Genomic DNA, 24,256 nt, shown 5'->3' on the forward strand with positions numbered 1-24,256 from the left:
CCTCCAGATGATTGGTCAACTTATTTCTATGACTTCCATATCTGTCATAGTGAATGGATCTCATTCACATTTCTTTAAGAATTCAAGAGGGCTAAGATAGGGTGATCCCATTTCCCCTATTCTTTTTACTATCATGGCATAACATCTTGGTAGAAACCTACAAAGGATGGTCAAGCAGGGTTCCTTAATGGGTTTGAGGCCTTCCTCTAGTAGTATGGTGTGCTCTCATCAACAGTTTTTGGATGATACCATTTTAATGGGGAGATCCACACTAGCTAAAGCAAGGAACTTGAAAAAGGCCCTTGATGATTATGAGTCAGCTTCAGGTCAAATGGTGAATAGATAGAAAAGTTTTTTATTTTTCTTTGAAACTCCGGAGCCTAGGCAGAATAAAATGGTCAGAATTATTAGATGCAGAATTGAGGCTTTACCTTCAATTTATCCTGGTCTGCCCCTAGGTCTTAAGCCTCCTAACTCCTTTTGGAATCCGTTGGTTAATAGATTCAGTAAAAAGCTGGCTGGATGGAAGGGTGCTCTTCTCAGTCAAGCAAGTAAAATTCAACTTCTTAAAGCAACTCTTTAGAATCTTCCAATCTATTCCTTGCGTCTCTTTAAAATATTGTTTAAATATGTGGAGGGCATTGAAAAAATTCAAAAAAACTTTCTTTGGTCTAGAGTGGAAGAAACATAAAGAATGTCATTTATTGGTTGGGATTTTGTCTATAGACCCAAAGATTCTGGAGGTTTGGGTCTCAGGAGAATTAAAACCTTGAATAGGGCTCTCCTTGCCAAGAAAATTTGGAGAACCTTTTCTTCTAATGGTGAATGGAATAGTATCTTAAAGAGAAAATATTTGGCTAATAATGGATCTCTTAAATCCTTTCTTGATTCCACTATTTTGCCTCATGGGTCGGCTCTCTGGAATGATATGGTTAGAGGAAGGAAAATTACTGAGATGGGAACGGGCTAGAGTGTAAGAAGTGGGAATCAAGCTAGATTTTGGGAAGACAGATGGATTATGAAGGAGCCCTTAAATTCTTATGAGAGCTTCTCAGCTTGGGTCGATACCTACAAGTCGTTATATGGAATTCTTGTTAAGGATTATTGGAAGAATGGTGGGTGGGTGGATCTTTGTCAAGTCAGCATGGACCTAGTTCCTATTCAATCCGCTTTGATGGCTGCTAAAGCTGGGTCAAGTCAGTAGGGTGATCTTTTAGTCTAGATGTCAAACCCTTCAAGCGGCTTCTCATTGTCTTTGGCTATCTCTCTGTTATCCTTTTCTTCCGCCCCTCCTCCTGTTTGGGCTAAATCCCGGATCAAACAAATTATTGCCAAGATCAATATTTTCTTTTGGATTTTGCTCCAAAATAAAGTGTTGATGGTTGATAATATGTGCAAGCATGGCTTTCAGATCCCCAATCAGTGTTACCTATGCAAGGAAGATGTGGATTGGACTAATCATCTTTTCCTCGAGTGTTTGTATGTGGCTTCTATCTTGGGTAGATTTCTTTCTCTCTGGAACTTATCTTGGGTGTTTCCTGGTTCATTAGAGGACCCTTTTTCCAATGGAATTCCCCCTCTTTGAATCCTACTATTTGAAGGTTATGGTCTTTTGCCTTTCCCCACATTGTCTAGGGAGTGTGGAGGGAGTAGAATAATAGATTATTTAGGGATAAGGAGACTCCAGAGATTATTGTGTTTCAGAGAATATACAGACTAATTATGGAGAATTTAAATAGTATGACTTCTAATGCAGATAAAATAGAGATTGATGTCTATATTGCCTATGATCTTAACATGGCTAGAGATTGGAATATCAAAGGTGATATTTCTAGGGCTTCTAGACCAAGGAAAAAGGATCATGAAGGTGTTTGTTGGATTCATCCCCCAAGGGGATGGATAAAAGATAATTTTGATGGGACGGCTAAGGGTAACTCAGGGCCGGTTGGGAGTGGGGGAGTATTAAGAGATCATTATGGCAATTTTGTTTCGGTTGTGACACTCTCCTTGGGATCATAGTCCAATCACATAGCCGAAGCCATATGAGCTTTCCAGGTTATTGATCTTGCTAATAAAATGAATATCAAAAACATACGGATTGAGCAAGATTCAAAAAACATTATCGAATGCCTTCTAGGAAATTCCCCCCCATCATGGACCATAAAATGTTAGATTGATGAGGCCAAATCCCTCTTATCCAACTTCAAAAAGGTTATAATTTCTCATGCTTTTAGGGAAGCTAATGCGGTGGCCGATTATTTTGCCAATGAAGGGGTCAAGCTTATAGGCTGGTGGACATGGCATACTTATAATGAATTAGGAGTTGATGTCAAAGCCTTATTCGACTATGATGTCACGCATGGAAAATTTGTCATTTTTAATAATGATTAAGCAAAACAGAGAATGGTACCGTTCCATCATTCAAAACAGTGGTGGTGACTTAATTATCTTTACGAGTTGTGTGAGGATTGGCACGTATTGTGGGTGTCTTGGTTTCAATGTTGTTTTACTACTAACCTTATTAGCTCTTCTATTGAGAGAAGCGAAGTTTGTGTAAAAATGGGGGGAAGTAGGAAGAGGGTAGAGCCAAAAAACTGTGAGAAGCACAAGAAAAACCAAAAGGTTTGGAGGCAAATTGATAGGAGGGGGATGAGTCCTTTCCTCAAGAAACTCCATGGTGCCAACCCTGAAACTATGAAGTATTTTGCTAAAAATTGGAAGGAGGAAGGAATTGTTCTCTCTAGAAGAAAGGTGAAGATAGACGAGAATCTTATTGGGGAAGTTGTTGGGATTTCTACATAGGGGGTGAAGTCTTTTTTGTGACAGAAAGTTTTCGGATGAAGCGGTTATCAAATTTCCAAAAATCGATGAGGAAAGGGAGGCACTTGTAAAAATTTTGAACAACTATTTTGAGGCCAGTAGCATTAAGAAACTTTGGAGGGAGGTGCTCAGGGTTATTATGGAATGCATCACGGTGGACAACAGATTCACCAGAGTCTATGGCTACCATTTTGTCCTCCTCAATCACTTGCAACGCAAGGTTAGGATTTATTTTCCCTACTACTTGTTGTACTCTCTGAAACATTGCCTTTAGGAACACTGTAATAGCCCTAGGAATTAACATGTCCTACATGTTGGTCTCATTCAGCTAATTCATGAGCACTTTGTTAACATGTTGGCTTCATCTAATCCCATTTCTGCTCTAGCCTCAAAAGGGTATGATACTGATACTAGTTTTTCTAAAGGCAATGATGAATGGGATATTGATTGGGAAGAGGAAGATTCTCCCCCCTCAAAGAAGGTGCCTAACAAAACCCCTTTAAGTGAGTCTTTGGGTAAAAAATATTTCTTTATGAAAACCCTTTCAAAAGCTAAAAACAAGGTGAAGGCCCCTCCTAAGAAGAAGTTGGTTTCTTATTCTGAGGACACGTCAGAAGATTCCTTTGCTACCACTAATCCCTCTGATGGATCCTACTCTTCTTACCCTACCACTAACAGAGAGAATAGACCCAGATTCCCTAAAGACCTCAAACCTATCAACCATTACTTTAAACAAGACTAGGAATTTCCAGATGATATTCGAGAAATTGCCAAAAATGGTGTTGTGGATTTCTTTAGGGTTTTTTAATGGGTTTTTCATGAAATAAAAGACACTAACTTAAAGAACAGGGCGATGTCTTACAAATTGGATGGAGTGATAGAAAAAGGGCAGCCTTAGAATACTGTAGGGGTAGTGTGGACTGAAGAAGAGAAGTTGTTGATGGCATAATGCCTCCAAAGAATAGTGGAGCTAATGGATAAAATGAAAAAGAAAAATGAGAAAAAGACCATGCAGATTGAAGGGGAAATTGGTAAAATTAGGGAAACCATGAACACCATTATGAAGCAAAGCCACAAAATTGTGAAGAATTATGTTGCCTCTATGAGCACATTGGTGGAGAAGTTGGATAAAACCCAGCAGGGTAACCTATTCATGGACCAGGATGCTGACAAAGATAAAAGCCAAAAAGCAGATTCCTATCCCTCGAAGAGAACCAAAGCCAACCTTAAGAGAAAGGCATAATCTTCCATTCAAGAGATCTAGGACCTGAAGAAGGCGGCTCAAGAGATGAATATCCTGGAAGCTGAGATTGCAAAGACTTTAAAGTCCTTAGGTTAGTGTATGTCTTGTTTCATCTTTTTGTTGTCTTTTGGTTCAGATTGTTGTCCTTTCTGTCTGTTTGGCAGCCTCTCTGTTTTAGTGGACTTTTGATGTTTATTTTCATGTAGCCTGTAACTCTGTGGTTTCGAGTCCCTGTAAAACCTGTTTTTTCTTTAATCAAAAACAACATTCCTTCTTATAAGGCATACTATCCTAGAAATGGGTTGTAGGGTAATTCTCATTAAGGTTATCATATCAAATTTATTAAGGCTTAAGAATAAATAGAAGTCTTTGCTCTCAAAACATCATATGAGTGCTAGAGCTCTAGATAAACAACACTTTCATTGGATAAATAGAGCTCTAGATATAAGAAATTCTATGAAATTTTAGATAATAAATGATCTCATACCTCTTTATGTAAATATCAAATAACAAAATTCCCTTATTAATAAAAGGCATAGTAATGGGACCTCATGATAGTCACATTAAATGAATGATCAGCTTTGTGAGCCGCATGATTAGGGAGCAATATGGAAGATCTAATGACCCTCACAATCCCACAAAATGTTAATACCAAATTCTTAACTTTTGGGTTTTCTTTTTTAATACTCCAGGTCTTACCATTTAATATCTCACATTATCTGGATTGTTTCCTTGTCACGCATCTTTATGATTACTATATTAGTTTGTCTTTATTCATCATCATGTTTACACATTTACCATATTTAAATAACATGCTTCTGATCTTCATGTTTTATCTAATGTCATTTCTTAGATTACTATACATTGTGCAGACTTATGCCTATTCATTTAAAGCTTTTCTCACCATATGCCTATTCATTTAAAGCTTTTCTCACCAAAACCAGTCAAGCTCAACCGGCATTGAACATTTCCACGCTTGCTATATTAAATACGAAGTCAACCATAAATTTGCGTGTTGGAACCTTCACACTCTGAAAAATTCAAACAGTGGGCTTGTTGTGCACGCATCCAGGCGAGGAAGCGGGCCCACCAAGCCTCCGTCTCTTCACTAGTCGCCACTTTAAATCGCTCTCAATACCATTAGAATTCTGTCTGGATTTTTCCAAACCAAAAAGACAAACCTGCCTCAGATCTCTTTCATATTTTTTGAGAATGGAGGAATTGATTGCAAAAATATGGTCACTTATTGGCCTTTTCACTCTCCTGCAAAACATTCTTCCCCAACCCCTGCACCAAATCTTAATGCAGTGGCTATCATCTATCAAGGATTATTTCCGTCCCCGCTACTACCATCTGGAAATTCCAGAATACAAGGATAGTCTTGCAGTCAATGCGAACGAGCTCTATTACAACATTGAACGCTATCTCGAGAGTTTGGATGGCATTACCCGTGCTCGAAGACTGACTGTGTTTCGTGCCAGGAACTCTTCCAATTTGGGGTTCTGCCCAGCGTTTGATGAGGTAGTGGAGGACAGCTTCAGGGGAGTCAGGCTATACTGGACTCACACAGCCCAACCTGAGCCCCACACAGCTGGAGGAGGCGGTGGTGGGAATGCAATGAACGAGAGGCGCTGCTTTACTCTCAAAGCGGCACAACCGGGCAAAGAATTCCTCTGCGCTTACTTCGATTTCATTGCAAACCGGGCAGCAGAGCTTAATTGACTCAACAGAGATCTCACACTGTATACCAATACCGGAGATCCTAGGTGGGGTGAAGGATGGACAGGAGTGCCCTTCAAACACTCCTCGACCTTCTCCACTCTCTCGCTCGATCCCCTGCTCAAGTCCACCATTCTCAGAGATCTCGACCGCTTTAACAGAGGACGTGTCTTCTATAGAAGAATTGGCCGTTCTTGGAAGCGGGGCTACCTTCTTCACGGACCTCCTGGAACACGGAAGTCAAGCCTTATCGCTGCCATTGCCAACCACATGAGATACGATGTCTACGATCTAGAGCTCACGCAAGTGCGTGATAACATCGATCTCCGCGCGCTTCTCACCCAGACCAAAGAAAAATCTCTGATTGTTATTGAGGACATCGATTGCTCGCTCAATCTGGCTCCGAGGGGTTCATTTCCTAGTCTAGGTGATCAAGAAGACCAAAACAATAGCAGCTTGACGTTGTCTGGTTTGCTCAACTTCACAGACGGGTTGTGGTCGTGCTGTGGGGAGGAGCACATCATTGTGTTTACAACGAATCACAAGGAAATGCTTGATCCTGCCCTTCTCAGAAGTGGGCGGATGGACATGCACATCCTGCTCTCCTTCTGCACTTTCCCCGTTTTCAAATCTCTTGCCTTTAATTATTTACAGGTTGAGGAGCATCCTCTGTTTGCAGCTGTGGAGGAGAAGATGAATTCTCAGAAATGACTAGTGCAGAAATTATTGAGGTTTCGATGAATAAAGTGAAGAGTCCTTCTGAAGCGCTGAATGATGTGATTTGTGCTCTGAATGCCAAGATTAAGGAAAATGGGGAAATGCTTCCAGTTTTACCCAAATCTTGTGGAGATGTGGAAGTGGAGTCTCAAACCACCGACAAAAGAAAACATTGTCGCAAGCGGTGTTCGAGGAAAAGGCGAAAAAAATGCAGAGGCTGCAGGTCCATTGAATTCCATATCTTCAACTGAGTAGAATATCTGTGTCAACTGGAGACACTTTGTACAGCTGTAACTCTATTATTTTTCTACCTTGAGAACTGTCATTATTTTTTTGGAATCAACTTTGTTAATAAAAAAATTGGAGACACACTATTGTGAAGGCCTTCCGTAGCTCCCGAATTTCATGTCCTTGTTGAGCTGTCGTGTTGGCAGGTGTGGACCTCATCAAAAAAAATTATTTTAGCCGTTGACTTAAGTCAATCCCTTTTTCAAACTTTTTAACCTTTTTTCCACATAAAATATGAATTGACTTAGTTTTAAAAGAGTTGGATGTATCAAATTGAATGTTATTTCTTTAAAAATTAGATATGAGTAAAGTATTTAGGTTTGAAAATTGCAATGAAGAATGAGTATTTATTTTATGTAGAGTTTCTTTTTAAGGTATTTAAAATTAATATTTATTAAATTAATTAAATAATTTATTTATTTATATATCTGTCATCTATTAATAAATGAAATAAATATCAAATTTCATTTTATACTGTTTAATTATCTACTTAATAAATAATTAAATTGTAATATTTTATTTCAAATTAATAAATTAAAATTAATTAACTCATCAATCTATTTATTACTTTATGTAATCACTGAAAATCAAGTAACTCATACAATCATTCTATTTCCTTGAACAATCAATTGACTCCCTCATGTAATCAATCAGCACAACCAGGAATTTGTTTCACTTTTATACACAATTCTCCATGATCACTACCTATCCATGCAATCCTGGATTTAATCTTAACCATCTATTTCTATTCCTCAAAATCTATAAAGCCAACCTCTTATTCATCATTTTATCATGTACATTTTAATGTAATAGAATTTTGTCATTTTTTATAATCCAAATAATGCTACAGAAATTGATAGAATTTTGTCATTTTTTATAATCCAAATAATGCAATAGAAATCGATAGAATCCACATGCATACTTTGAAGCAATATCTCTTTTTTCTTGAGTTCAGCAAAGGTTTTGAGTGCAATTTCTCTCATGATTAAATTGTAGATTTTTTTATAGGGCTGTTTGTTTTTTGTTTTTGTTTTTTAATTCTTAATTTATTTTTTCTTTCATTTTCTTTATTTACAGTAAATTAAGTAGAAATAGTTTGTTAATGAGTTCAAGATACAAATACATGTATACTTTTGAGGATTAATCTAAAATCGTAAATTAAAAAATGTTTAGCAATGCATAGGTTTAATTATAAATTAAAAATAAATAATATGACTTCTTGTAAAAAAAATAAGGATAGGGTATAAAATGAAAATAAATGATATGACTACTTGTAAAAGAGATAAGGATATATCCTATCATGCACACATTTAAAACCAAATTTCCACTTCTCCAGTATGTCACATAGATACAATATGAAGAGTTGCTAGATAAACTCAAATAGGAGGCACAATAACTTCTAGCAATAATTGAATTGTAGAAAGCTCAAATAAAAAATAATAATATGCCTAGTGGTAGAAGAGATAAGAATAAATACCATGATACACATATATCCATATCCCCTTTTGATGATTAATCTAAAATTGTAATTAAAAAACATAGAGCAGTGCATAGGTTTAATTATAAAATGAAAATAAATGATATGACTATTTGTAAAAGAGATAAGGATATACCCTATCATGCACACATTTAAAACCAAATTTCCACTTCTCTGGTATGTCACATAGATACAATATGAAGAGTTGCTAGATAAACTCAAATAGGAGGCACAATAACTTCTAGCAATAATTGAATTGTAGAAAGCTCAAATAAAAATAAATAATATGCCTAGTGGTAGAAGATATAAGAATAAATGTACCATGATACACATATATCCATATCCCATTTCTCCTAGTATTTCATATAGGAAATAAGTTCATTAGAATTAACTTTTCTATTTTTATTGAACATAGGAAGCAACAACATCTAACAAATATTGCATTACAAGAAACTCAACTAGTTACACTTAAATGTATAAGTGCCTTCTTAGTGAGAAAATATGAAGAAATTACTTATGAAGATGATTATACTAAATGCTATTAAGATGGAAATTATTATTATGGTTCATTTTAATATGACTCAATGGAAGAAAAAATAAAGTATAACAACTATGATATGGTTGATCCATACTTATGATGTGAACATAGTGCTTATCCAAACAAGTAAGAGCTGATCCTCACAATATTGAATATCAAAGGGAACTCATGTATTGAAAAGAACATTCTAATCTATAGAAATGAAGACACAAAAACCCCACATAGATGCAACACTCGTGCAATTGTGAAGTGGATAACAACTAAGAGATGGACAAGTGCTAACACTACGTAATACTATAATTGATAGATCAAATAAAAATGGCATGAACAATAATCTAGGAAAAAAGGGTAGAAAATTATATAAGGAACAATAGAGATACAAAGAAGTTGATTGAGAGAAAGAAATACCTAATGCAACATTTTGGTAGTAAAAAGGAAAGAAGTGCCAAAATCACATGAATGTGTCATTCCAAAAGTAGTAAGTCTAAAATGTGAGGGACAAGTAGTTCTACCCCAACCTCTAGAAGAATGACGTGTAGAAGAAGAGAATGAAGAAGAACCATGTGCTCTTTCTTGCATTTAATTCATACAATATATTCTTATTAAAAATGCATTTTCCTTCCCAAATAATCAAATCGACCTATTGTAGTACCCTAAAAATGGTCACCTAAACCATGTGCCCCTAATCTCGACAACATCACCAAGGTCCTAACCAAAGGCAATTCAAATTAATCTTGACCACACAATGAATTTCTTAAATCATCAATGTCACATGGAAAATTAATCACTCAATATTAATTAAATATTTATTTAATTAATTAAATCATTCCAATAAAATCATTTTAAACAATTATCTTATTTATTTTATTAAATATCCTAGTATATTTAATTAAATAAATTAGTTTGCCATTAAATCGTCAAAAAGAGGAATTAATTTGAAAAATAAATAAAAATTGTCATAAATCTTCAAAAAAGGAAACAAATCAAGAAAGAGGAATTGAAAATTATGAGCACAAATCTTTAAAAAAGGAAACAAATCAAAAAAGAAATTAATTGGGAAAAAAGAATTAAAAATTGAGAAAAGAAATCAAATGGAGATAATCTTGAAAATCAAATTAAAATTTGAAGAAAAATCTCAAAGAAAGCAATTAAAACAATTAAATCTCAAAATTGAATAAAATAGAGAATAAATCAGTTTTTTCTGATTTTATCTTAATTTTAATTCAATTTCCTTTAAAACTGATAAAAGCAACCATTCACATCAATTCACCTGAATTTTTCATCTTCTTGGAAAATCTTGACCGCTCATCATAATTTGATCTCAGTCGTTGGTTTCTTTCTGAATTTTCTAAATTCAACCTTCATCTCTCATTCAATGATCCTGGAGAATATATTGTTATTATGTTGTTTTTTCTCTAGGTTCATTGAGATTTGTGCATTCAGATATTTGCATATTAGTTATTGCATCCTTATTAAATCATGTAGCTTAATATTGCTTAAATCATGTTAGATTAATCTTGCATCCATCTAGCTTAATCTTGCATTCATTTAGCTCAATCTTATGCTCATATAGATTAAATCCTTCGTTTAGATTGTTGTCTAGTCACTGGTATTGCATTTAAAATCTGAGAGCAAGACTAAACATACTCGCATCTACTAGAAGGCAATAGGTTGCTTTGTGATGGTTTATTGTTTATTATTAATTATTGATTTACTAACCATACATCTAATAACTTAATTGAAGTGTTGTGTATTCAGATACAGATACACATATGATCCACATTTCAGACACATATTTTTGGTGCCCACTGTGGGGCTCGAACCCACAACTACAAGATTTCTAATATTTCTTGAACAAGTTTAATGCTTGGTTTTTATAACTAATAAACATGTGTTAAATTTGCAAATAAAAATCTTTCTTTTTGCTTGTTCTTCTGTGACAATAGCAAATGGTCTCTTTTTGGAGGGAATAACTTTTTATTGAACCGTTGGATCTAAACCATGTTTTATATGTTATTTAAAACCAAGTTCTAGACATTTTCACCAAAGCGATTTTCCTAATGATGTTTGGTTTGAAAGTTATGAATGACAGAGTGCAGTACTATCATTTTACTTATTCTTTTGTGATAGTCAAAAATTGTCTTTGTTCGGAGGGCATAACTTTGTATTGAACCGTATATGTTGTTTCAAACCAAGTTGTCCACATTTCCACTGAAGTGATTTGCCTAATGATTTCTGGTTTGAACGTTATGAATGACAGAGTGAAGTACTATCAAAACTATCATAACTAGGATAGTCATAAAAAATGGAAATTCTTGTTAGATTAGTTTAATTTACAGTTTGCATGCTAGAATTTTCTTTTGATTAATTTTTATGTTATTTTGGCAACTAATTTGGGGCTTTTCATGTTTGCATAACGCTTGTCAAAGTATATATCAATCAAACATATGCCTGTCAAAGAATCAAAAGCAAAATGACTACTAATGCATTGTTCTTCCAGGTTGCCTAAGGAGAATCACCTAAACATTTTTCATTTAGTATTCTCTTAGGCACTTAAGTTTCTATTTGGTTAATGAACAAATCTTAAGTTTCTATTTGGTTAATGAACAAATCTGTCTTTTGTGTTTTCATAAAAATCTAAGAGGTAGGAGAGTATTCTCTTGTGTTTTACAGACAATCAAAAATCTAGACCCTCGAAGTTTTTTCTAAATTTTGAGATTTGTATACCTTTAGCGGGCCTATCACAGTGGGAAAAAGTAATCACCCTATGAGAATGACCCAAGTGAGTACAGTTGGACCTGAGCATTCCAACTCACTATAATAAATAGGCCTCTGGTGATTAAAGTCTCAAAGGACGGGATTATTTGAGTTTTCTCTTCAAGATCTCTCATATCGGGCATTTTGTAGGGCCTCGCGGTCTCAATCATGTTTACGTGACTACAACTTGTTTTGGTACCTTGTCGGGCTATAGGCCTCAATCATGCTTGTGTGACTTCAAGGGTTAATTTCGAACAGAATTCCTGACTAAGAACTATAAGATAGAAGACACCTGATTCACCTCCGAAAGGGGGATAATCTTTGTGCAAGAGAGATAGTAACTCTCCCAAGACACTTGTCATATTGTGCCCCCATTAGCATTTGGAGTCTGCTAATACGGCATTGAGAATCCATTGCATGAGACTCAGTGGTCGTATTCTGATTAGCTATTGGGTGTGTACCTAAGTCAATAAGAAAAGGTTTTCTTCTCTAAGACAAATTTCGTAGGGTTAGTGTGTTGTGCTTGGAATTATTATATATATTGCATGTTTTCTATGTTTTCATCCCTGAAACTGAAACATCAAACTGAAACTGAAAAACCAGGTCAGTGATCAAAACTTTGTCAAAACTCATTGTATGTCCATTCTCGAGTCGTACAAGTCATAGTCACCCTTCATAGTTTTTCGTCTAAGAAGTACTAAACTGTTGTCTGAGCATAGGCAGCAACTCGTACGAAAAACTATCTTTATCATTTGGAAACTTCTAAACTGTCATCTAGGTCTGAAAACTTTGTCATATGAATTCTTGATTTTGTCAGTCTAGAACAGTCAAACTTGCCTAAACCAGTCTATAGTGAGCATAAAACTAGTCATCATAATGTTGAGCATAAAACAATCTTGATAGTGTACCTTCTGCAGCTGTGTTGCACAATTTTATGGGTTATCTCTTAGCTAGCTCAATAAACCTAATCCAATCAACCAATCTATTGTCCAAACTTCACTCTTGAGTATCACTTAGGCTACTTAGCCTTGACTCAAAATCGGAGTCAGTGTATCTCACCCGCATAAGTTTGAACATCAACCTCTAGCCTCAATGAACAACTAGCTTTGATCTCACCTTGACATCTGTAACACCTCTTTCTATCAACTGTAAATGGCTACCTTAGCTCCAATTCCCATGACTACCTTGGCTCAAATGATTCAAGATATCAAGAAACAAATATATGACATGAAAATCCGACAAAATAAATCAATGACTCCATTTGAAAAAAAAATGCATGATATCAAGAGTGAGAAACTTCAAGGAATGCTAAAATGATTATATGATTTGACAATCAAAAACTAGCAAATAATTGACAATCAAAAGCCAAATCTCAAACGAGTTCACAAGACACCTTCACCAAGACATAAAGGCATTTCCTCCAAATATCCTCTAGATAGACAGTTTACACCTTTGGGGCAATCTATTGAGTCGACTTAGAAAGAGCTTCTTGAGCATAATCTTATCATATTGCCTAAAAAGACCACATGGGGATGTGAATTTTTGAATAAGTATTGTGCATATCATAGACAAAATGAACATAAGACTTCAAATTGCATGGAATTAAAACATAAGATTCAAGATCTCATTGATAATGGTGTTATTAAAATTGAAGATCCTAATGACTCACCTAAAGAAAAAGAAGGAACTACTTCTAAGAATAATCAAAATTATGAACCTATGTCTATCAAGGCTCCATAGGTGGCCTCCGTCCCTTCCATAATGCCTTCATCTCCTAAAACTTCTCAGCAACAATCCATACCCTAAAAATGGTCTTATACGGGGGTACTTACTCTGGAAGGGTCTTATATAAGGAAGGGTGCACTCGAAACCAAATAGATCGGTCTTATACGAAGTACTTACTCTTTGAAACCAGACATTCATATCAATGATCAAATCAAAATAATGACATACAATGTCATCCAGGTTAGTCTTATCTCTTGTACTAAAGTACTGCATCTTTGTTTTCGCTTGTACATATCTTTTAGTCGCATTTGTGACACCTGGCTCTTTTGGAACCCTCATGGCTTGCAATCGATCAACATTATAGTCCTAGGACACTTCAATCTTAAAGCCCTTGGGAGCTCAACCAAGTCATCCTTGTGTCAGTCAAGTCTGGATCGTTCACTCTGAGTCAGTCATCTCTCTCCTACCTTATACTGAGTTTTGATCACTGGCACACTATGAAACATGCAAAACAAGAACAACTGAAAACAACAACTCAAAGTGTTTGAGCTATGATGACATTTTCTTTGTATGTTGTCTTTTATATTAGCTTTCGCTCATTATTCCCTCTGAGTAACTCAAGGAAGTCTATCTTGACTAAGAGGTACAAGGACTAGGGGCATAATACTTTTCTTTATTTTCTGCTTGTAGGAGTGATTCCGATGATCTGGAAACATCTAATCGGTTGGGTGTCTGCGATAAGTGCCTTCACATCAAGGTGAAATCGCCACACATACCTCGACTCCGCTTATTTGTATGCTACAGCGAGGTTGGCATCATTTATTTGTCTATTTTGAGGGAATTTTTTTAATGTGCAATCTATAAACATTCCAAATCCAGTGACTATGTATAGGTTGCATTCATTCTAAATTTTATGCATTTAAAGTGATTTTGGCATGATAACAATGATCTCTTTATCTTTTGAATGAGAGTTTAAAGCAATCGTCATTTCTCAGCTAAGTGGTCTCTTTTTCATCATCATTTCTCTGATTGAGTACTTGTGTATTGAGACGTTAGCTACATACATAAGCATCTTATATAGATCCATACATTTCATTATTACTTATTTGCATTCATATTATTGCATGAAGAAAAATAAACATTTGCATTACTCATTACTCATTTTCATCATTTATTTGCATATCAAAAGAAATAAGAAAACAACATCCATACACATCTCTATTGCATACACCCATATTGAAAAGATATGCATACATATAGAATAAAGCACATAGAAAGGCATCTCATAATCAATCAACACAAGTACGATGAAATCAAATCAAGAGCTCATATATATCTCATCATACTCTTAGTGTCCAAGAGTACAAATGATATCGATTGTCAAATACAATGTCTCATCGGAGAAAGAATCATATAAAATTGATAATGATACATTGAACCCCTTATATAGCCCAAACCCTAATTTTCAAACTTGCTCTGATGGACGTAAAACTTATATCCTAAGCTAAATCGACTATCCCAAGTCCATTTTCAGGATCGAAATCAAAATTTGACATCACTTCTCTAGTCAAAATTTCACGACATTGACCACTAAGCAATTTCATCCTTGAGTCAATTTTCAAATCATTTTGTGCTAAATTTCTCATTAATCTACGCTAAATCTCAATTAAATTCTCAAATCAACTCTGATTTTAATTCTTCAACATCAATCTTTGTGCTCAAATAGTTATCATCGCCAAAAATTGCTTGAAATCACTACGCAACTTGTCAATCTTTCGATTTCTCTCCCGAGGGGGCATACTTATGACATCATCATCATCAGTGATCACATCCTCAAAGTTGAGAATTTCTTTCAAAATCTTCATTACAAGTTGAGCAACTAATCTTTACGGAACATCAAATAAAACCTTATCACTAGGGGCATCTCAGCTTCATCGCTTTATATCAAGTTGAGATTTCTCGAACATCTAAATCAAATCAATCTCTAGGGGCATATCAATTTCCTACCAAATCAAGCTGATATTGTCTTCATCTAAATCAATCTCTTAATGTTAATCAGTTTGATCACTTTTCATCAAGATGATTATTTGTTTAAACTCAATAAAGGGTTTAAAGAGTATCTTTGATCACACGCTCAATCTAAGCAAGTGTTCAGTTTCATCGCATCGAATCAAGCTGGATAGTTTATCTTCACTCATCGTGTCTTGATCCATCAAGTTCAAGATCGATTTTATCTTCACTCACTGTGTCTAGTTCAATCAAGTTCTAGATCGGTAAGCTCCACTTCTTGATCAATCAAGTTCAAGTTCAGTATCTTTGCTCTTCATCAATCCTAGTTCAATCAAGTTCAAGATTGGTATTTCTTTAATAAATCTATTCATTTTCATCGCTTCAAAACAAATTGAATACCTTGCTCTTCATCTGATTCATGATCAATCAAGTTCAGAACCGGTATCTCCTAGACATCAAAATTTTCTTTGAATCAACGCGCTACTCGCACATCAATTCAAAGAGGGGAAAATGTAATACCCTAAAAATGGTCACCTAAACCATGGGCCCCTAATCTCGACAACATCACCAAGGCCCTAACCAAAGGCAATTCAAATTAATCTTGACCACACAATGAATTTCTTAAATCATCAATGTCACATGGCAAATTAATCACTCAATATTAATTACATATTTATTTAATTAATTAAATCATTCCAAGTAAATCATTTTAAACAATTATCTTATTTATTTTATTAAATATATCCTAGTATATTTAATTAAATAAATCAATTTTCCATTAAATCATCAAAAAGAGGAATTTATTTGAATAATAAATAAAAATTGCCACAAATCTTCAAAAAAGGAAACAAATCATGAAAGAGGAATTGGAAATTATGAGCACAAATCTTCAAAAAAGGAAACAAATCATAAAAGAAAATAATTGGGAAAAAAAGAATTATAAATTGAGAAAAGAAATCAAATGGAGATAATCTTGAAAATCAAATTAAAAATTGAAGAAAAATCTCAAAGAAAGCAATTAGAAAAATTAAATCTCAAAATTGAATAAAATAGAGAATAAATCAATTTTTTCTGATTTTATCTTAATTTTAGTTCAATTTTCTTTAAAACTAATAAAAGAAGCCAATCACATCAGTTCACCTAGATTGTGCTTCTTCTTGGAAAATCTTGACCGCTCATCATAATTAGATCTCAGTCATTGATTTCTTTCTGATTTTTTTATAAATTCAGCCTTCATCTCTCATTCAAGGATCCTAGAGAATATATTGTTATTATGTTGTTTTTGCTTTAGATTCATTAAGATTTGTGCATTCAGATATTTACATATTAGTTATTGCATCCTTATTAAATCATGTAGCTTAATATTGCTTAAATCATGTTAGATTAATCTTGCATCCATCTAGCTTAATCTTGCATTCATTTAGCTCAATCTTATGCTCATATAGATTAAATCCTTCGTTTAGATTGTTGTCTAGTCACTGGTATTGCATTTAAAATCTGAGAGCAAGATTAAACTCGCATCTACTAGAAGGCAATAGGTCGCTTTGTGATGGTTTATTGTTTATTATTAATTACAGATTTACTAACCATGCATCTAATGACTTAATTGAAGTGTTGTGTATTTAGATACAAAAACAGATATGATCCACATTTCACACACACACCTATCATATGTTGAAGAAGTCAACTTGTAAAGGGAAGATAAATTATTGCACTTTGTAGGGATAATTATAATGTCATAAATTAAATTTGATTTTTTTGGGGGTATTAACCTTCCCTTGTGATGTTATGAAAAATCATGAAACTACTCTTTCTTGCATCTAATTCATTCATTCTATTCTTATTAAAAATGTCTTTGCCTTCCCAAATAATCAAATGGACCTATCATGTGTTGAAGAAGCCAACCTATAAAGGGAAGAGAAACTATTGCATTTTGTAGAGATGATTATAATATCATAAATTAAGTTTGATAATTATTTTGGTACTAACCTTCACTTAGGATGTTATGACGAATCATGGAACTAGTAATCCTCTCATTTTCCCTACTTTGACTGAGGAAATGAGTGAAACAACAGTCACATGTGGTGAGAATATAATTGAACCATGTGTTAAAATCAAAGAGGTCATTTAAAATATACCAATCATTATCATAAGTTTGAATTACAATTCCTTTAATCTCTTCACCTCTATTTAATCCTAAGATTTTGTTATTGTTATGATTCAACATAATGAAAATAATCATGCATAAACTATTTCCTTTACCAACCCATTATGAAATAATCATATAATTAAATATGTATTTAATATTTATTAGAAGATAAATTGGGATTGTAGTGTCCTAAATCACACCAGATGCATTTAGGACACTTACGCATGGCGCCTAGTGCATTAATGGAAAACTCATGATCAAAATTTCATTGTTTTGGCATCTTGAGCTCTAAAGACAAAGTGCCTATGTGTGCCTTAAAACCCTCTTTGGGCTTATCTCTAGTGGGGCGAAGGCACGACACATGGACGTCCTCACGCTGCCTGAATGTCTTGATAACTTCATGGAATCTAGAATCCTATAGAGAGTTGGACGTTGGCCAACACGTGTCCTTTGCCTCATTTTCAGCCATAACGAATCTCCACACCTCTTTCGGGTTTAAAAACCTTTTCCTAGCTCATTTGAAAGGGTTCCCTTTTGGGGTTCTTGGCTCTTGGCTCTCATACTACACTCTTGCTCTCTTTCTCTCTTGTTCTCCTACTCTCTTGGACACACTACCAAGCTATAACTATCTCTCAAAGATCTTACCAACACACATACATCTCAATCTCCATCATGCTCGCAACTCGAAGGGAGGGTTTTGGCTACATGCCTTATCTTCTCTTTATCTTATTCTCCATTTTATCATTGCATACAATCTATCTTGTTACATTGTGGGTGTATCTATTATCTAGGTGCATTCATCTTACCAAATTTTACCAATTTTAAATCATTTGCAATAGGGATTTGCTTCCATTAAGAAGAGTATAATTTATATTTTCATTTTATCAATTTACCGATTTTATCTTTTGTAATGTGGTGAAATGTGGATGAGAGATCCAAAGGAAAACTACCCTTTCCCTCCATGGAGAGATGAGATTTTCACTACAAATTTCCCTTCAAACACTTTTCACCTAGTTAGATTGGAAGAGGAGAGGAGAATTCACTAGATTCAACCTTCAAAGAAGAAGATAGAATTCTGAGTGAAATGGGAATGATAAGATAATCCCCTCTTCCTATTTGAAATGGAAAGGAATTGATTGAATTATGTAGTGAAAAAGTGACAAAGAATTGATTATAACTTAAGATTGGAATATGGGATGAAGTTGTGCACTGGGATCTGGTAGTAATATGTCGAGATGAAGTCGCCCTACGAATTTGAGGAAAAGTTTCCCAGACTATGGAGGGAATGTACACGATCCTCCGAAAAAACCACGAAGCGAAAAGGGTTTTTCCACCTCTACAAATGGAGCCTGAATCCAAAAGTACAGTTGCGGACCTACAACCTACACACAGAAAAGAGAGGAAAATGGGTTTGGATTGGGGGTTTGCCTTTAGGTCAAACCCCAGTTTTGGGATTAACCAAGTAATGAAAGAAAGTACTTACAAGTAGATGTAAATGAAAGACTGAATTGTAAATCACCTCAACAGAGGTTGTGGTAGCAATGTTGATAGAAATACTTGTGTGGAATTGAATGTTGGAATCAAACTCCTCTTGAATGGTTGAATCCTTGACTTGAATGCAACACCTAGCCTTGAAGGGAGATTTGAGAATGCTCAATGTTGGAAAAGAATGCTTGAATGCTTGAATTCTCTTGAGTTCTTGAATTCTCTTGAATGCTTGATCACTTATGCAACTTGACCCACTCCAATCTTATCCAGCTTATTGAACTTATGCAAATGAGAGGACAAATTCCCCTTAAATACATGTTGCTGAATTTAATTTTTGTCATAGGCCGACATCGGGGGAGTTTTTCCACTCACTGCACAACCTACAATCCATGCTCTAGGAAAAAGTTCCTGCCTCAAAATAGGGCAGGGACAGGGGCACCACGCCCCTGTCCTAGGGGGGACAGGGCGTGGCACCCCTGTCCTGGGGGGGATAGGGGCACCATGCCCATGTCCTACCCCTTTCTCTAGGGCAAAGTGGAGACAAGGTGGTGCAAAGGCCAAGAAAGAAGTTGATACAGAGAGTTGAGCAATCTTTGGTCTCCGATCAAGCTAGAGGATTTGATATCGTGTGCATGATGACCCTAATGTGATTGAAAATTTCTAGGGTCGCAATTTTATGAAACTACATTTAGCCCCCACTTTAGCGGGAGTATGAGCGTATGCCAATACTATCGGTAAAGTACAAGGAAACAAGAATGAAAGACTTTTACCACGTCAAGGGGGCAAGATGCACCAAGCCCCCAGTGGACTTAGGATCTTACGACTTTGATTGACAAATTAAAAGGGAAGATTGAGAAGGGGAGAACCATGACTGCAAGTAGCAAAGTTCTCTTCACTATGAGTCATGAAAGCAAGGATACCAAATATTACAAAGAAAAACAAAGTTCAATAAGTAGTTCTAAGTATCAAGAAGGAAAATACGAGTGGAGTGTATGCACCCATGTTAAAGCGATTGCACGTGCCTTATTGGGATCGATTTCTTTAAGGTATGATACACCCAGGAGAAAGAGAAGGGAGGGAGCACATTATCGCAAGGATTTAGCCCCCAATTGAGGAATAAACCCAAGGATAATGAACACAAAACATGAGGCAATGTTACTTTCATGGGGTCAGTATGATGTATGATAACTCATGTATATCATGTATGTATATGTGAATATAATAATTGTCATTCCCCAAAGAAGGACACTACCTTAGAAGAAAGGGAAGAGAGGATGTCTTTTGAGTCAACATGAAAGAGACCAAGAAAAGATCTCAATGCTTTGCATCGTCCCCAAGTAGACATTAAGGGAACAATAGAAGAATGGTCACAAAAGAGCAAGAAAGGAAAGAGCTCAAGATGATCTACAATGCTAATATTGCTAATCTAGCATGACATTTGCCTCCCGATCTTGTTGATCACTATTTCTGGAAGGTGAGTAAAACACCAGAGGAGTGACATCGATCACAGTAGATGGAGCTATCACAAGATCCAAACAAGGACTATGCTCATGTTGCAAGTCACTTTGTTTGATTCTATGAGCTAGGATTAGGGTTTGTGAAAATTCACTTGATAAATTCTTGTCCACATCAACATATTCATACTCACTATCAGAAGCATTAGGAGTTGTATTGCCATTATGAATAAAATTTTTACCCATTTCTTCATCAAAGTTTAGAGAAAGAGGAGCAAAAACATGAATAGGAGTAAAACCATCACATGTTTTGTGCAACTTATGATTTGGAGATGTAGGTTGAACATCTTATTTGGGAGAAAAGGGAATCATGTCAACTGCCAAAGTCAGAGGAGATTGAGTATTTTGAGGGACAAATTCGTGAGCTTGAGTACGGCGTCTTCATCGGCATTCTCTTACACAACGATTTTGTAAAGTCATAGTGGAAGGTTGAGAGTGAGGAGGAACACTTGAAAAAGTAGGAATGTTTATCTCTTGGATAGTTGAAGGTATAAGTTGAGGTCATTTTGGTTGAACAAGAGGAGAAGTGGGCCTCTTCTCTCAATAAGAGGAAGGAGGTGGAACTGTGCCATAGAAAGGAGGAATATTAGGTGTAGGAAGGAGACCAGGTCCGTCATGAGGAGGAGGTATAGGTCTAAACTTAGGAAAAATATTGTTGCTCTCCTTAAGAGAAGGTAAAGTCACATCCATAGGAATAGGTTGAAGATCTTCCTTAGGAGGGATATTAGTTCTATCCGTGAGGGGAAGAACCTCATCTTGAAGAATAATAGGAATGTCAATTGTTGGGTATCTAGGCTGACTTAAGGATAGGATCATATATTTCTTCCATTTTTTATAAGATTGAAAAAGAGCATCGCTCCTTGATGGAAGAGATTGAAATTGTTTAGGCCAAAAAAAAATCACAAGGAACACTAGGGCTTCTTTCGGATGGACAAAATAAGCTATGGTTCACGGTTATGATCTCTCCATTATGAAGAAATTTCAGACACTTGTGTATTGGAGAAGAAATAGCCTTCATGGAAGATAGCCAAGGATAGCCCAACTTCACATGGAATTGCTCGGAAGAGGGTATGATAAAAAAGTCAACATCCATGGATTTAGTATGAACTTCAATAGGAAGGGTGATAAAACCAATGGTAGGACAAGAGAAGCCATCAAATAAATTCACAACCACATTAGAAGCATCATAAATTGGTTTATGCAATCATAAAGTGAAAAGATACTCTTCAGTTATGATATTAATCATGCAAGAGGGATCAATCAGGGCACCATGGCAAGGGATATCCTTAACCTTCACAACTATGTATAAAGGGCCATCGGGTGCTCTAATGGTCTCGCTAGGGTCAAATGTAATACAAGGATCCTTAGGCATATCTTGTGTTTCTACCATATTAACCAAGTTTGGAGCCATAGAGGTGAATTCTTCAGAAGAGAAAGAATTAGGCACAATCTCAATAATGTTAGAGGTATGAGAAGGCAAGGGATCAGTGAAAATCTTAAGATTTTGATTAGGAGTAGCTACTAATTTATTCCCTTTATCATTCACACCTGCCACGGATATAGTATTATTATCAATCAAATATTTAATTTTATTCTTCAATGCGAAACATTTCTCATTAACATAACTAGGTTGACGATGAAATTGACAGAATGAATTATTATCAAAATAAGGGGATGCAAGTTTAGAAGGATCAATTTATTTTATAGGAGGAAGTTTGATAATATTTTTGTGCAACAACTGAGACATAATACTATGTAAATATTCATTGAAGGAAGTAAACTGTCTTTCTCTTTGGAAAAATTTAGAAATAGAAGGCACGCCTGTTGTAGCATTCACATTGTGGTTGTTGTTTGTATCTTTGAACTTGATGAATCTTTTTGTTGTTTTGAACTTCGCAAACAGTTGTTTAACACTCTCCCCCTTATCACTCAAAGCCATAGGAGTATATTTCTCCATTTGACTCATAGCCAGTTGATAATTGCAGAGTGTTGCGCACAACTACGGAAAGGAAGTAAACTCAAACAAAAGAATCTTTTCCCTGATATATTTTTGTAAATTAGAAATGAAAGTTCTTTTAATATCATTATCAAGTACATGAAAAGAAATTTGAGCACACAAATGTTTATATCGACCAATGAAATAAGTCACTTTTTCTCTAAAACCTTGTTTGCAATGCATTAAATCAGTCAAAGTGATTTTAGGACCAATGTTGTTTTGAAATTCTTGGATAAAAGCATTTGTCAGCTGTTGAAAGGAAGTGATAGAATAAGAAGGCAAAGAGAAATACCATTGTAAAGCCTTATCTCTTAGTGTTCTTGTAAACAATTTTGCAAGCAATCTTTGGTCATAAGCAAAATCAGTACACAAAATTTGAAATGTTTTGACATGCATAAGAGGATCACCTTTTCCATTATAGAATTCCAATTGAGGGATCTCAACATGTTTAGGTGGCACGTCTTTAACAATATCAATAGAAAGTGGGCTCGCAACATCAAAGGTGGGCACACTAAACTTGGAATGACTCATAGAAGCAATTTGTTGTTGTAAGGAAGACACAATTTGAGCAAGATTGTTAATTGTCATCTCGGTAGAAGAATTGATGTTAGACATAGTTGATTGAGAAGGTGGTATGATGTTATTGAAAGAAGGCATGGACTGAGAATAAAGTTGTCGGACATTATGATAAGTAGGCATATGTGATGATTGGGTAGGAAAAGGGACACTTAAAGGAGGAACAAATTTGCTGAAGCAATTGCCCCCTTGTGTCACATTGATTGCTTGAGGAATAATAAAAATACTTATGAAAGACATAGGTAAAGATGGAGGATTAAATGAAGAAGAGGGATTTACCCCATGACCAATGTTTGTAGGAATGACATTTTGAGTTGAAGTAGTCATGATATTGGAGGTAAAAGTAGGAATACTAGTCACAAGAGTAGTCAAAGGAATAGAAGGATTGACTTGTGTTGGAGGTTGTGAATAACCTAGGGTTTCGGCACAACTCTTGATATGCATGACATTAGAATCAACAATATATGCAATGCCACGCAATATATCAATTCCATTCTTATCACTCTGAATCATGTGTTTAAGGCCTTCAATTAATGGAAGAGCTTCACTATTAGGATATTCTTGGGACATCCATTGTTGAAAATTATCAAATTGATTATCCAATGTGGAAAGTTGATCCCTAGAAACCCTATTTAAAGCTTCTTCTTCATCATGGGATTCATCAATGGGATGAATAGGGACATGATTAAGATGGGAAGAATTAGCATGATCCTTATTAAAGAAGTCACCTAAATTAGGCTCCATCTCGTCGGTAATTAAACCTTGGGAAGCCTTAATTTTAATACTTCGTCTAACAGGGATAGGATAGGTAGGACTAATAGTGGTAAAACTCATGCACTAGAGGGAAAATTTGAATTTTAAATTTTGGAGCAAAGCTAACAAAATTGATTAATGCAAAATTTAAGAAAATAATGATTACACAATTTGAACTTTATTGGGGGAAGAGAATGACACAATTTCCAAAAATGAAAGGAAACTAGAATTTTAAAATTAGGGCCAAGGGGATACCACTTAATTTTAAAATCAAAATTTTTAAAAAATCAGGACAGACTATAATTAACCTCTTAATTTTAAAAAATTTCTTGAATTTGAAATGTTGAATTTTGGAGGTATTTCTGATTTTAGAAGGATCAAAAATTGACAAAATCAAACAATCTTCTAAATTTAGGCTCTTAAATACAGTCATAACAATCTCCCGAAATTTCGGAAAAAAAGTCGAGGACCATGGCGGGAACACAC

The 24,256-nt window shown here is 35.2% G+C and overlaps 2 protein-coding genes across 2 annotated transcripts; both read left to right on the forward strand.

Moving 5' to 3' along the window:
• Nucleotides 1-5,239: 5,239 nt before the first annotated feature.
• Nucleotides 5,240-5,907, forward strand: LOC131056313 (AAA-ATPase At3g28540-like). Its single transcript, XM_057990668.2, has one exon. The coding sequence runs from the start codon at nucleotides 5,276-5,278 to the stop codon at nucleotides 5,783-5,785; it is 510 nt and encodes a 169-aa protein (XP_057846651.1). The 5' UTR covers nucleotides 5,240-5,275; the 3' UTR covers nucleotides 5,786-5,907.
• On the forward strand, nucleotides 5,789-6,966 carry LOC131856505 (AAA-ATPase At3g28610-like; the record flags this gene model as incomplete). The annotated part of the gene is made up of 1 exon (XM_059208315.1): nucleotides 5,789-6,966. A coding segment is annotated over one exon (705 nt), but the record flags the coding sequence as incomplete, so codon positions are not given.
• Between the last annotated feature and the right edge of the window lie 17,290 nt (nucleotides 6,967-24,256).

Source organism: Cryptomeria japonica, chromosome 7 (genome assembly GCF_030272615.1).
Source record: "Cryptomeria japonica chromosome 7, Sugi_1.0, whole genome shotgun sequence".
Lineage (NCBI taxonomy): Eukaryota > Viridiplantae > Streptophyta > Pinopsida > Cupressales > Cupressaceae > Cryptomeria > Cryptomeria japonica.